The sequence below is a fragment of the Eupeodes corollae genome, chromosome 2 (assembly GCF_945859685.1).
Source record: "Eupeodes corollae chromosome 2, idEupCoro1.1, whole genome shotgun sequence".
Classification (NCBI taxonomy): domain Eukaryota; kingdom Metazoa; phylum Arthropoda; class Insecta; order Diptera; family Syrphidae; genus Eupeodes; species Eupeodes corollae.
Window position 1 is genome coordinate 150,963,878 of NC_079148.1, and position 12,042 is coordinate 150,975,919.

Sequence of the window (12,042 nt, forward strand, 5' to 3'; positions counted from 1 at the left end):
GACTCAGACTTTCCGAAACTTAGCTAAATACTTAAATTATTTGAGCTGTATTTGGAAGACCGGGTTTTATATAATTCAAAATCATAATACAATTAGTTGTAATAAACTATGCTGTATTTTACTTTAGCCTTAAAAACAACGTTTAACATTTTAAAGTAAAAATCTTAAAGCGAGATTTGAATTCTGGAAATCTAAATCCTTTAAGAATCTATTGTTATAATATGGACAGAAAAAAAAATATTCATTTTGGCAATCAGAAAATCAAACAATCATGGAAATGACGTTTAATTAAAAATTCATTTAACAACCTACCAAAACCTTTTTTTTATTCTCAAGGAGAGGATTTTAAGTTTGTCTCTTATAAACAACTTGAATGAGCTAAAGACTCGCTATTTAAACTGAAGAGACTATTAAATGTTCACTTCATGTGCTCAACACTTTTAAGTTTCGACTACAATATTTAAAATGGGTAAAGCTTTAACAAAGAATATTTTCTTTGTACCTATTGTTATTTAAAAACAAAAGTACATATGTAACTGGTTTAAATTTAAAATCAACTGACAAAAACCATAAACTACAACTTCTTTGATTAAAATGTGTAAAATTATTTTTTTTGGAAGAATTATGTCTGCTCTTTGATAGTTTTACCTTTAAACCAACAAAAACAACTAAAAGTGATATTTAAAGAAGACCTCATATACATACATATGAACCTCAAATTTTTACCTGAGTTCATATTTATCATATTTGAAATAATGGATAAAAGAAACATAGACAAAGTACCAAACATTCTAAACTTATTCCACCCAAAAATGCAATTCACAATAGAAAACGAGTTTAGCAAAATATATCGTTCTTAGATGTAAAAATCTACCGTGAAGAAAATCGTTTGCTTTTCGACTGGTATCAAAAACCAAGAGCATTCGGAAGACTAATTAATTTCCGACCAAACCAAGCAAGGCATATTATCATCAATACTTCGTCCAACCTTGTGAATAAAATTTTCAAAATGAGTGATGTACGATTCCACGTCAGCAACGAGAAAAAAGTCATCAAAATCTTAAGAAATAATGGTTATCCTTCTACCATAATTGCAAGTCTCGGTTTAAAACACAAAATGCAATTTCCACGAGAAAATATTGATGAACCAGTTAGAACGCATCACAAAACCATGGTTTACGTCCCAAGATTATCCGACAACTTCAAAAAAATCCATTTCCAAAAAATTGACAGAGGTTCGCCTTGCTTTTAAATCAAACAAAACACTTACCCAATGGGCAGGTTCAGACAACATAAGGGACTTCATTTGCAGTCAACTTCATTCTTTGAATGTAAATTTTGACCAAGGAAACTAGTTAGTTTTAAAAGTGTCATTAATTTCAAATTCAGAACTTTACTTCACAATTCTCTACATAAATAATTCTCTTTAAATAAATATTACCCATATTACGTATTTCTTATCCAAATTTTCAAGAAACCCTTTTACAGAAAGAATTAAATGGAGTTGTGGAGGATATAAATAAATCATATGGTAATAAAGTTCAGCTTTCAGTTGAATGAAAAAATATGATCAACTGTTATTTTGACAGAATTTGACTTGACTTGATTGTTAGGAAGATTTTTCTTGACTAACTTTCCAGTCAACTTTTCATTAAAGTTCCTTAATTTTAAGGTAATTTTTTAGCAGGTGGCCAATCAGATACTAGAAACTTGTCTTACTTTCAAGTCCCTTATGTCGTCTGAACTTGCCCAATGTTTGACTAAACTCAAGACAAAACTTGATGAGGACAAACAAACAGATGTGATTTACAAAATTAACTGCAATGGTAAATCAAATTAACCGTTCAACCTGTGTTATTTTGGGATATTTCTGCTGTATATTGCTCTCTTCTTTCTTCTTAAATGTAATTTGTGCTTTATTTAATTTAGACTTAACTTCATTCTTCCAAGTGCTAATTATGTTTATAGTTTTATTTTTAATTTATATTAAAGAATATTAATTTGTTTTCCTATTTTTCTTGAGTGAGTAAATCGCAGTCTATGTTGAGAATATGGAAAGACCACTTTTCCAAATAATATAGCGGCGATTACGAACCGAATACCGCTGTAAGGGAGATAGAACCAACCTAGGCGACGCAGATCAACAATTCCGCCTACCCGACCTCGTCGAAGTGAAGATAGCTATATCTAAACTGAAGTCAAACAAAGCTGCTGGAGCTGACGGACTATTTAAAGCAGCAGGCGATGACTTGGTAGGGAGCATGCGCCAACTCATCTGCAAAATATGGTCGGAAGAAAGCATGCCCGATGAGTGGAATCTCAGCATAGTTTTCCCGATACATAAAAAAGGGAGACGCTCTAAATTGCGCCAACTACAGAGGCATCAGTCTCCTTTACATTCATATAAGATCCTTTTTGCCGTATTATGTGTACGTCTGAAGCCGTTCGTCAACAACCTTATAGGTCCTTATCAGTGTGGCTTCAGACCAGAAAAGTCCACTATCAACCAAATATTCAAACCATGGCAGATCTTGGAAAAAACCAGAAACTTCAAAGAGAAGAGCTCTACAGAACAATGTCTAGTTTTGGCATCCCTGTCAAACATATCCGTTTGTGCAGAATGACGACGGAGAATGCTAGCTGTTCTATCAAGGTCGGAAAGGATCTCACCGATGCATTTAATGTCAAAAAAGGTTTTACACAAGGCGATGCACTGTCATGCGACTTCTTCAACATCGTTCTGGAAAGAATTGTGCAAAACTCAACCGTCAACAGAGGCACAATCTTCCAAAGGTCCATCCAATTACTCGGATACGCAGATGATATTGACATAATTGCGTGATGTCAATAGAGCGTTTTTGAGCATTGCGACGGAAGCGAAGAAGATGGGTTTAGTGGTCAATGAGGGCAAGACCAAGTATATGCTGTCATCAAAAAATACGTTGAACAACGTTGGCTTGGACAAAACGTCACTATTGACAGCTATAACTTTGAGGTAGTTGAGGACTTTTGTCTACCTACGCACCGCTATAAACACAGAAAACAACACAAGCGTTGAAATCAAACGAAGAATAACTCTTGCAAATCGCTGCTTCTTTGGACTTAGAAGGCAATTGAGAAGTAAAGTCCTCTCTCGAGCATCTAAAATCACCATCTATAAGACACTCATCATCCCGGTTCTCATTTATGGCGCTGAGGGCCGGATCAAAGAAAGATGAGAGCGTCTTAGGATGCTTCGAGAGAAAAATTCTTCGGGTGATTTTTGGTCGCGTACGCATTGATGGAAAATGGAGGAGAAGATATAACGACGAACTGTACGGGCTGTACAGCGACACTGACCTAATTAACGGAATAAAAGTCCAACGGCTTAGATGGCTAGGTCATATAGAGCGGATGGACATCAACGCTCCTGCCCGGAAGCTCTTCGAATCCAATTTAGAGGGACGGCGCAGTAGAGGAGGACCGCGACTCAGGTGGGGGAACACCTCAACCAACTTGGCGTGCCAAACTGGAGACAGCTAAGTAGGGACCGAGCTGGCTGTAGACGCAAGTTAGGTGGGGCGCAGGTCCGCCCCGGACTGTCGCGCCACCTTAAGTAATTATGTAAGTAAGAGTAAACTTTATTGTATTGTATCCCATTGATTGAACTAAATTGTATATTTTTTTATGTTAATAAAGTTGCCCTGAAGAAGGCAAATAGTTGGGAAAGTTAATGTAACTTAATTGTTTCACTGCAAAAACTACAGCGACCAAAAAAGCCGACGGAAAACTATATTTCCACTGATCAAAATTATTACCTTCAGTTTTCTATTCTTCAATTGATTTAAATGATTTGGGAAAGTTTTTAAAATCAATGGTTTATATTTATTTTCGTGATTTTAAATCATATTTAATAAAATGAACGGTGTTCAGGAAAAAAAAATTCGCCTGTTAACAGTCAAATTTCTTCTTCAAAAGTCCCATAGCAAGCCAATCAAAATAACAATTTATCTTCTTTGAAGACTTGTAGCAACTATATAATTCCCAGTTAGTCTATGTAGCTGGGATCATATGGAATCTCGATTTATTCGGGAAAATATGCGTCAAGATAAAGTGTAATAGTCATCTTCTGATGAGCCTAACCATTACATCGGGGCGAAACGCATATATGAACACTTTTATGCTGGTTTATATTTATTTTCTTGATTTTAAATCATATTTATTACAATCAAATGTGTTCCACAGACTAAAAACAAATTTTAACTAGTTTTTCAAATTCCATTTCGAGTGATATGCATACAAACACAAAAAAAGGTGAATGTCGTATTTAAAATTAAAAAACTATTTTAATATTTTCTGTCGATTTATTCTTCTAAAAAAAATACTAAATAAAAAACAACTTTTTTAAAAATTAGATATATTTTTGTTTTTATTATTTTAAATTAAAACTAGAAATTGATATTTACGCCGCTCCGAATTTCTTCTGAGCAAACGCTCCTGGCAGTTGTTCAATCAACGAAATTGGATTCACTCCTACGGCCACCAGTTCATCGGCACTCAACCATGTCAGGTGAATAAAATGCTAAAACAAAAAAAAAAAACATTACAATTTATGAAAACCCAAAAAGTACATTCATTCATTAAAATACCTGATAATTTTTCTGAAATTTAAGTCTCAACCCAGCGACTTTGCTATCCGTCGTTTGCTTCTTCTTTTTGGTGATTTTACTGTCAACATCCTCGGATGTGCATTTCTCCAGAACAAACAAAGTGGTATCATTGTGGAGAACAAAAATATTGGGATTTCGTCGATCCAGAATGATGCTATTCACACAGTGAGTTTCCGATTCCTTGACAAAGAAATCCTTGTCCGTGCAGGTGAAGCACATCTCTTCCAGGTCGTACTCGAAGATTTTCGAGTCTGAAAACACCGCAACTAGTCGGGGGGAGTCCTGGTGGATGGATATCGCAGTTGTGGCTGCTGTGTAGCGAGGTAAATTCAAATGGTGTTTGTAGTGTTTTCCTTTCTTGATCCACACCGCGATCGTTCGACAGGTTCCGGCGGTGACAAAGTAATTCCCGCAATTTGATACGTCCACCAGGTGAATTGTGTCTTTGATGTACTTGGAGGCGTCGATAGTCTGCGAATGGTCGATGTCTCCATTGGAGAGTATGCTAAACACTTCAATTGATTTGTTTATTTTGCTCAGGAACAAAGTGCTGGAGTCGTGAGAAAAGAGAATATTTTTGCAGGCACCAAACTCTTGAGGCAGATCTTTGATTCGGTCCACTTGCGATACATTTTCATCCTCTCCAGCTGCAAAGGAGAACATCCGAATTTCAGTCATTGTGGAGTACACCAACCAGTTGCCATCGGGCGAGAGGGCACTGCAGGTGATGGGGTGGCCATGTTTACTTCTCATCTCGAGAAGCTTCTGCGGAGCTGTTTTGAGACCCAAGTGTTTGCGTTCTTCACCCGGTTCTTCACTTACGTCTAAGTTTATCTCCCTCTTGCCAGTTGTTTCTCCTAATTTCCAGATCTCCACTGTATTGGGGTAGCGCATGAGGAGAAGCCTCTTGCTGGGAGCAATACAAACGACTGGACTTTGAAGGAAAGGTCCATGCTTTGCTATGGCTGCACTGCTTCGAGTCACCGACGAAACACCAAGATATCCGTCCATGCCACCAGATAGGATCTTGTCTCCCACACAGACCAGAGCCTTCACGTCGTGGTCATGGACACTGCGCTGGCGATACTTAACCCACTTGTTAAGGGTCACGTCCTCCCTTTTTATCTCTGTTAAAGCATATATCCGTATGATGGGATCGATGCCCGAGCAGATGATCTTGTTCTCTTCCTCGTTCACGGCCACCGCCAGAACATCGGCCTTCAGAACGGTGTGCTCCTCGAGATACGCCGCGCTCTTTCCATCCCACACTGTGATGATGCCACGCGAATCTCCAGATATGATAGTCATGTCCTGGAGGACCTGAAGCGACCAAACAATCACTTCCTTGCCACTGCTGGGCCTAGTGAGGGACATCTTGTGGATGGCATGTCCGCTCTTCACGTCCCAAATGCGAATAGCGTCAATTCCGCCTGTCACAAGGTGGTCGCCGGCTGCGTTAAACTTGCAGCACAGAATTCGACCCTCTTGCTTGTCGAAGAGCTTACTGTAAGCCATTTGGTCGTCGCTTATGTCGAATATGTTTATGTAACCCTCCTCGGTGCCGAGGGCAACTTGGGTGCCTTCGATATTGACATCAAGACACCAGATCGAGTTGCCAGTGGCATTTTGAGATTGTCGCTTTGCCAGCGCCACCAAATCCCATTCCACGAGATGACCGGTAAGGCCGACGGTGAAGAAGCGATTTCCAGCCCATGCCATTCCCTCGATAGACGAATCCTCTCCACTGGCAATGGTCTTCTCCTGGAATGATGCATATTGCATGTCCCATATTTCAATGGTTCCATCATTTCTAATAAATAAAATTATTCAAGTTATAAGAAACAGATCATTTGAAAAATTTACAAACCTGGAAAGTGCAAGTTTCTTGTTAATTTTGTTGTAGGCCATACAAACAATCAGACGTGGAGTTAAATTATAAAAGCGAACATTGTGAATTTTGGTTCTACCATCGGCTTCTTGGTCTTCTTCTTTCATTTTCATTGTGTTTTTTAAAGGACGTTTTTTAGGGAAAGGATCTGAGGAACAATTTTGTAACTTATAAACAAGTGAATTTCGAATTTTTGACGACTGCCACTGCACGTGTTGGTAGCTTAGCTAGAGTGGTAACTTTTGTGTGGTACTGTGGTGTAAAATTTTGACAAATGACAGCTGTGCGAAAGAAGTGCGTTCGAAGATGTATATTTACATCAGGCCGTTAAAAAAAATTATGTTTCATCATTTTTCACATATTAATTTAAGAACTTTGGATTTTTTGGTGTCAGTTGTGTATTGACCGTTAGCCGATGCTAAACTTATAGTTGAACTATTTCAAAGAGGTTTCATTTTGGATATCCCACTTTTTGCGCCTTGTTATAAAATGTGCTTTTTTAAATTCGCTGTTCGGATTCGGCATCCATAATCGATTCAAAACGCTAAAAATTGAATTCATTAAGTTGTTGAAAATAGAAAACAGTAAATTACCTAATTGAAAATGTAAAAAAATCATGAGAAAGGTAAGGCGTTGCAATCGTATCCATAATGTGGCTATTTTCTTATTACCAAAATGGCTTGACTAACCAAATTTTTATTACAAAAATAAGGTTCGCCACTATGTTTTAAAAATGATTTTGACCAAGTGGTCGTGGCATCAAGTATAGCTCGAATAAGTTTCAGCTGGGAAGCCCAATTTTTGACCACACCAGAGGCCAAGGGCCCTCTTTCATAAATATTGACAGGAGTGACCGGTGACAATTTGTAAAGGATCAACCTGACAATTGTTTAAATTTTGTCCCATACAAAATATGTCAATTTTGTAAAGTTGTCGGGGAATTTGCCACCATTGTCAATATCATACAAAATTTCATAAATGAATTGTCAGGGATTTTTTGAAAATTGTCACAAATTACCCTACACAATTTTTTTAGGATACAGAATAATATAATTCAGATTACAATTTTGTCAGTATGTAGTTGACAATTGTGACAGGCAATTTAGTTTCAAGTGAAAGTGATGATGAACGCGAAGTACGCCACCCTCGATTTTTAGACAGAGAATAAACAATGATTTCGCGTCATTAAGTGATTATCAATTTAAGGAAACATTTCGCATCTGAAAAACAACAGAAGAATATAATTTTATAAAAATCGGTCGGCACCCGATTTTGAAAATGCCGGGTTGTGAAGGTGAAGGAAAATTCATAACATCAGAGGTTGAAGCATGCGATCTACTTTTCGATGATGTTGTATTCGAAGCTTTAGTTAAAAATACTAACATCGAGATCAGCAACCAGCGTCAAAAAGTATTCCACCAGCTGATTCTCTCGCCTTCAACGTCTGTCCACCATCCAATTGCCGGAATCAAAATAGACACAACGGAAGAAGAGATTCGTGATGTGATTGTTATACGCTTCATTTGGGACAAATTTAATTCAAACTGTTCAAAATATTATACGCCCCACGAGTATTGTACAATTGATGAGCAGCTTTTTGGATTTAGAGGTAATTGTCCATGTAAAATACGGCATACAAATTATAACGATGTGTCATTCCCGCACATATTATATAGTATCTGGGATTCCTTACGTTGGGAAAGAAGAAAGAAGATCAAATGACCCCATACCGCTGCAGTTGGTACGCAAGATTAGTGAAAGCATTCATGGTACGGGAAGGAATTTAACCATGGACAATCTGTTCACATCATTTCAGTTGATTCAAACAATGCTAGCGCAGCATAATCTCACTGTAGTCGGAACGTTGAGGAAAAATAAAGTTGAAGTACCACCATCCTTCTTACCCAACCGAAAAAAAGAAGTACTCTTCTCGCAATTTGTTTTCAAGGACAAAATTACCTTAGTTTCCTTCACTCCAAAAAAAGTTAAAGGAGTTTTGGTGGTATCCTCGCTCCTCGAAAACAAAGAGGTTGATTCGGTGACAAGAAAGCATGAGGTCATCGAGTTTTATATTCAAAAAAAGGTGGCGTTGACACGTGACACGCGACAAATTTGTAAAATTGTCACCTGTCAATGTTTATGAAAAAGAGCTCAGGGCGCGTGACAATGTGCACACCAAAAGTTTCCTTCAATAAATTGATGCGTCTATTCTATATAAAATTAATTATAAAATGGATAACCAAATTGAGCATAATTCAAGTTAAAGCTTTCAAAAGGACCTATACCGAAAAAAATATAACCGCATTGAAAACTACACGTCTAAAAAAACACCCATTCTCTTTTGATTTTGATGGTAAGTTGAATTTTCAAAATTTCGATTTCAATTTTAAAATTCACATCTCCATTCCAACAATTTGTCGATAACATGTCAACACAGAACTACCAACCACACCACGAAAAATAAAAAAAATGTCATCTGTCAGCTGTCAAACTAAATACGAAGCGCTGCAAGCAATTCTTCTTTTTCACAATCCTACATCTTTTGTTAAAAAGAAAATTATTTAATTTTATTAAAATAAATAAACATTTTATAATATTCAACTAATAAAATGGGTGATGCTGATCTTGATGCAATCCGCCAACAAAGAATGGCTCAACTTCAATCTCAATATGTAAGTTTTTTCCTTAAATTCAATTCCAAGCAACATGCGGCAGAAGTTTGCTAAAAAATACCTACTTACCCAAAAATAGCATCATTTTGCAAAAAGTGTTTAAAAACAACTTAGCCTAAATCACCACTAATTTCATTCTTAGAAAAATAGAAATACAAATTACAGTGACTCATCATAGGTTTATTGATTGTTCTACAAAAGAAAAGTTGTTCTGCATTTTTAGGGTGGCGGTGGCAATGACCCAGAGAAACAGAAGCAACAACAAGAACAGATGCGACAGCAGGAAGATATGAAGAATTCGATCCTTTCCCAAGTTCTCGACCAACAAGCCAGAGCTAGATGTAGGTTTTTATCCTCAAAATTCCTTGTTTCTTCAATTTCTTAAAACATAAAAATCACCCTTTTAGTAAATACCTTGAAACTCAGTAAACCAGAGAAAGCCCAGATATTCGAGAATATGGTCATTCGCATGGCGCAGATGGGCCAAATAATGGGCAAACTTGACGACGCTCAGTTCGTCTCGATTCTGGAAAAAGTCAACTCCCAAATGCCGCAAAGCACATCCACAGTGAAATACGACCGCCGGAGAGCTGCCATCGATTCTGACGACGACGATGACTACGGCTGCTGATTGCTACTTAACCCTCTGTCTCTGCCTCATAGGATCAATCCCCAATCCAGTTTGTCATCACGAAGGAAAGGAAAAAAGTTTCATCTCATTCTTTGGCTTTCTTCTTTTTAGTTTAGTTCTTTTTTTTTTGTTTAATTAACACAACATTGAGATATTTTTCAAAATAATTTAATAATTTGTTATCGTTTAAAAACTTATAGCTGTAACTATGACAAAGAAAAAAAAACATTTACACATTTTTATGAGAAGAAGAGATGAAAAATAAGAACTCAGGAGAATAAAAATGTTTCTTAAGAAAATTAACAAAATATAAAAAAAGAAAATACAAAAGAAAATGCTTCTTTTTTTTGAACTGAGATCACAACAAAAATGTACAACATTTAAAATTTAATTTGAATCGACTTTTTAGGAAATCTTTCACAGAGTCCTACTCCTTCTTTTCGTGCTCCTCTTCGTCTTCTTCGGATGCGTCCAAACAGTCTCCACAGAATATAGAATACAAAATGAGAGCGAGGAATCCCAGTGGCAGTCCGAAAAGAACTGTTGTCAGCACCGGGTTTCCAAGCCACATTTCTCGTAGGGATTTTTTAGCTTCGAAACATGCGCGATACAAGCGCACTAGGAAGGTATCCCCTCCATAGACAATTGCAGTCTGATTGCTTATCGACTCGAGGAAAATGTGCAGAGATTGTGGAGTCATCTGCATGGGATCGTCTTCGGGGATGTGATGATGTTGGGTTGTTGAATTGATGACAATGATGTGAGGTGTTGGCAGTGCGTCCATCACAATCGAATGGGCTATACTGGGGTCACCAATCTGTAAACGGAAAATAAATTCATTTGAAGGGTTAATCTTTGGCATAGCTAGGCACTGGAAGGTCTTAGTTTTTACACAGAATCTTTTTGTTTGAGGGCTTTAAAAAGTTTAGAAACTGGGAATCCGTCTTGTTTATAAAATTATCTGAAATAAGATGACCTTCAAAACTTACCCATCCAAATTGAAACTGATCGTGATAGCGATCCCGATACTTTCGTATAACTCCTTCGACCATATCACGGAACTCCAACTCGTGCGTGGCGACCTGATTCAATTTGTCCTCTTCCACCACAGCGACAACCAAATACTTCTTGGTCTTCATCAATTGATGAATATTAAACCGGGTGATCTTTGGGAATGTGACAAACCTCTCAACATTCACCCAATGATGAATGGTTTCGTTGACTTCGGCGGGATCCATTTCATGAGCCACATGCGCATGAGCGTACATATGCTGAGCCTCCTCCTTGTAAACCAGCACAGCTGGCAGATGTTCGATGTCGAAATGTTGCTGAGCAATATCTTCAGTCGTGGCATAGAAGAAACCATGCTCTTGATAGCTCTCGGCGGCTGCGTAGAAAGTATCCCAAACAACGCCCTCTTGTTGGCCGACAAACATAAAGAACAAGGTGTGAGCGTCCTTAAGCATGTCCACGCTCTCCGTCCGAGTGACTAGTTGCACGGGTGGCCCACTCATGCGAAGGGCATAGTCGACTAGGTCTTCTTTGGTTCTATCACCACTGTAGGTGAATTCCATGTTGCCCTTGATGAACATGATGGTGGGATAGCCACGAATGCGGAATTCCTTGGCGGCTGCAGGAAAGCGTGTGCAGTCTAACCTGCCGACTCTCACATTTGTACTATGCAGAGACTGTGCCACCAGCCCGAAGACGGGTTCAGTGCGTTTGCAGTAAGCACACCACGGTGCATAGAACATCACCAGCCATTGGCTTTCGTGGCGGACGTCAATGAATCGGTCACTAAGTTCAAGAACTCGTGTTGCATCGCTATACGATGGAATTACTAAACAAAAGGAGATCTTTTGTAAAATATTTAAGTCGCCATTATAACTCTACTCACTGCAAACGAATAAAAATCCAGCTAAAATCACTCTCGAAAAAGAAACTAAACCCATGATCGAGTTTTTGAAGTCGGTGCTTCGTTTTTTCTTTTAGTTTTTAGTCAGAAATCAATTGAAATTGATTAGATTATGGCACATAGTAAGGTTTGTAGGTCAACTAGAATCTAGAGAGAACTAATTTACTTGGCTAATTAAGTTAGTAAAATTGCGTTAGGAAAATGTTCTTAAATATACATAAATGCAAAAAGTCAATGTAGAAAATTTTTATTTTTTCTTTTCCAATAAAATTGTTGTCAGGATAATG

At 37.7% G+C, this 12,042-nt stretch overlaps 3 protein-coding genes across 3 annotated transcripts; 1 reads left to right on the forward strand and 2 right to left on the reverse strand.

Moving 5' to 3' along the window:
• Positions 1-4,379: 4,379 nt before the first annotated feature.
• LOC129947297 (U3 small nucleolar RNA-associated protein 4 homolog) lies at positions 4,380-6,777 on the reverse strand. Its single transcript, XM_056057809.1, has 3 exons — positions 6,517-6,777; positions 4,629-6,459; positions 4,380-4,561 (listed from the first exon to the last, which is right to left on the reverse strand). The coding sequence occupies exons 1-3, from the start codon at positions 6,648-6,650 to the stop codon at positions 4,442-4,444; spliced, it is 2,085 nt and encodes a 694-aa protein (XP_055913784.1). The 5' UTR covers positions 6,651-6,777; the 3' UTR covers positions 4,380-4,441.
• Positions 6,778-9,021: 2,244 nt separating this feature from the next.
• On the forward strand, positions 9,022-10,015 carry LOC129945582 (programmed cell death protein 5). The gene is made up of 3 exons (XM_056055408.1): positions 9,022-9,209; positions 9,433-9,550; positions 9,617-10,015. The coding sequence occupies exons 1-3, from the start codon at positions 9,147-9,149 to the stop codon at positions 9,838-9,840; spliced, it is 405 nt and encodes a 134-aa protein (XP_055911383.1). The 5' UTR covers positions 9,022-9,146; the 3' UTR covers positions 9,841-10,015.
• Positions 9,993-12,042, reverse strand: LOC129945581 (protein disulfide-isomerase TMX3). Its single transcript, XM_056055407.1, has 3 exons — positions 11,738-12,042; positions 10,830-11,680; positions 9,993-10,657 (listed from the first exon to the last, which is right to left on the reverse strand). Exons 1-3 carry the CDS (start codon positions 11,790-11,792, stop codon positions 10,268-10,270), a joined length of 1,296 nt encoding a protein of 431 aa, XP_055911382.1. The 5' UTR covers positions 11,793-12,042; the 3' UTR covers positions 9,993-10,267.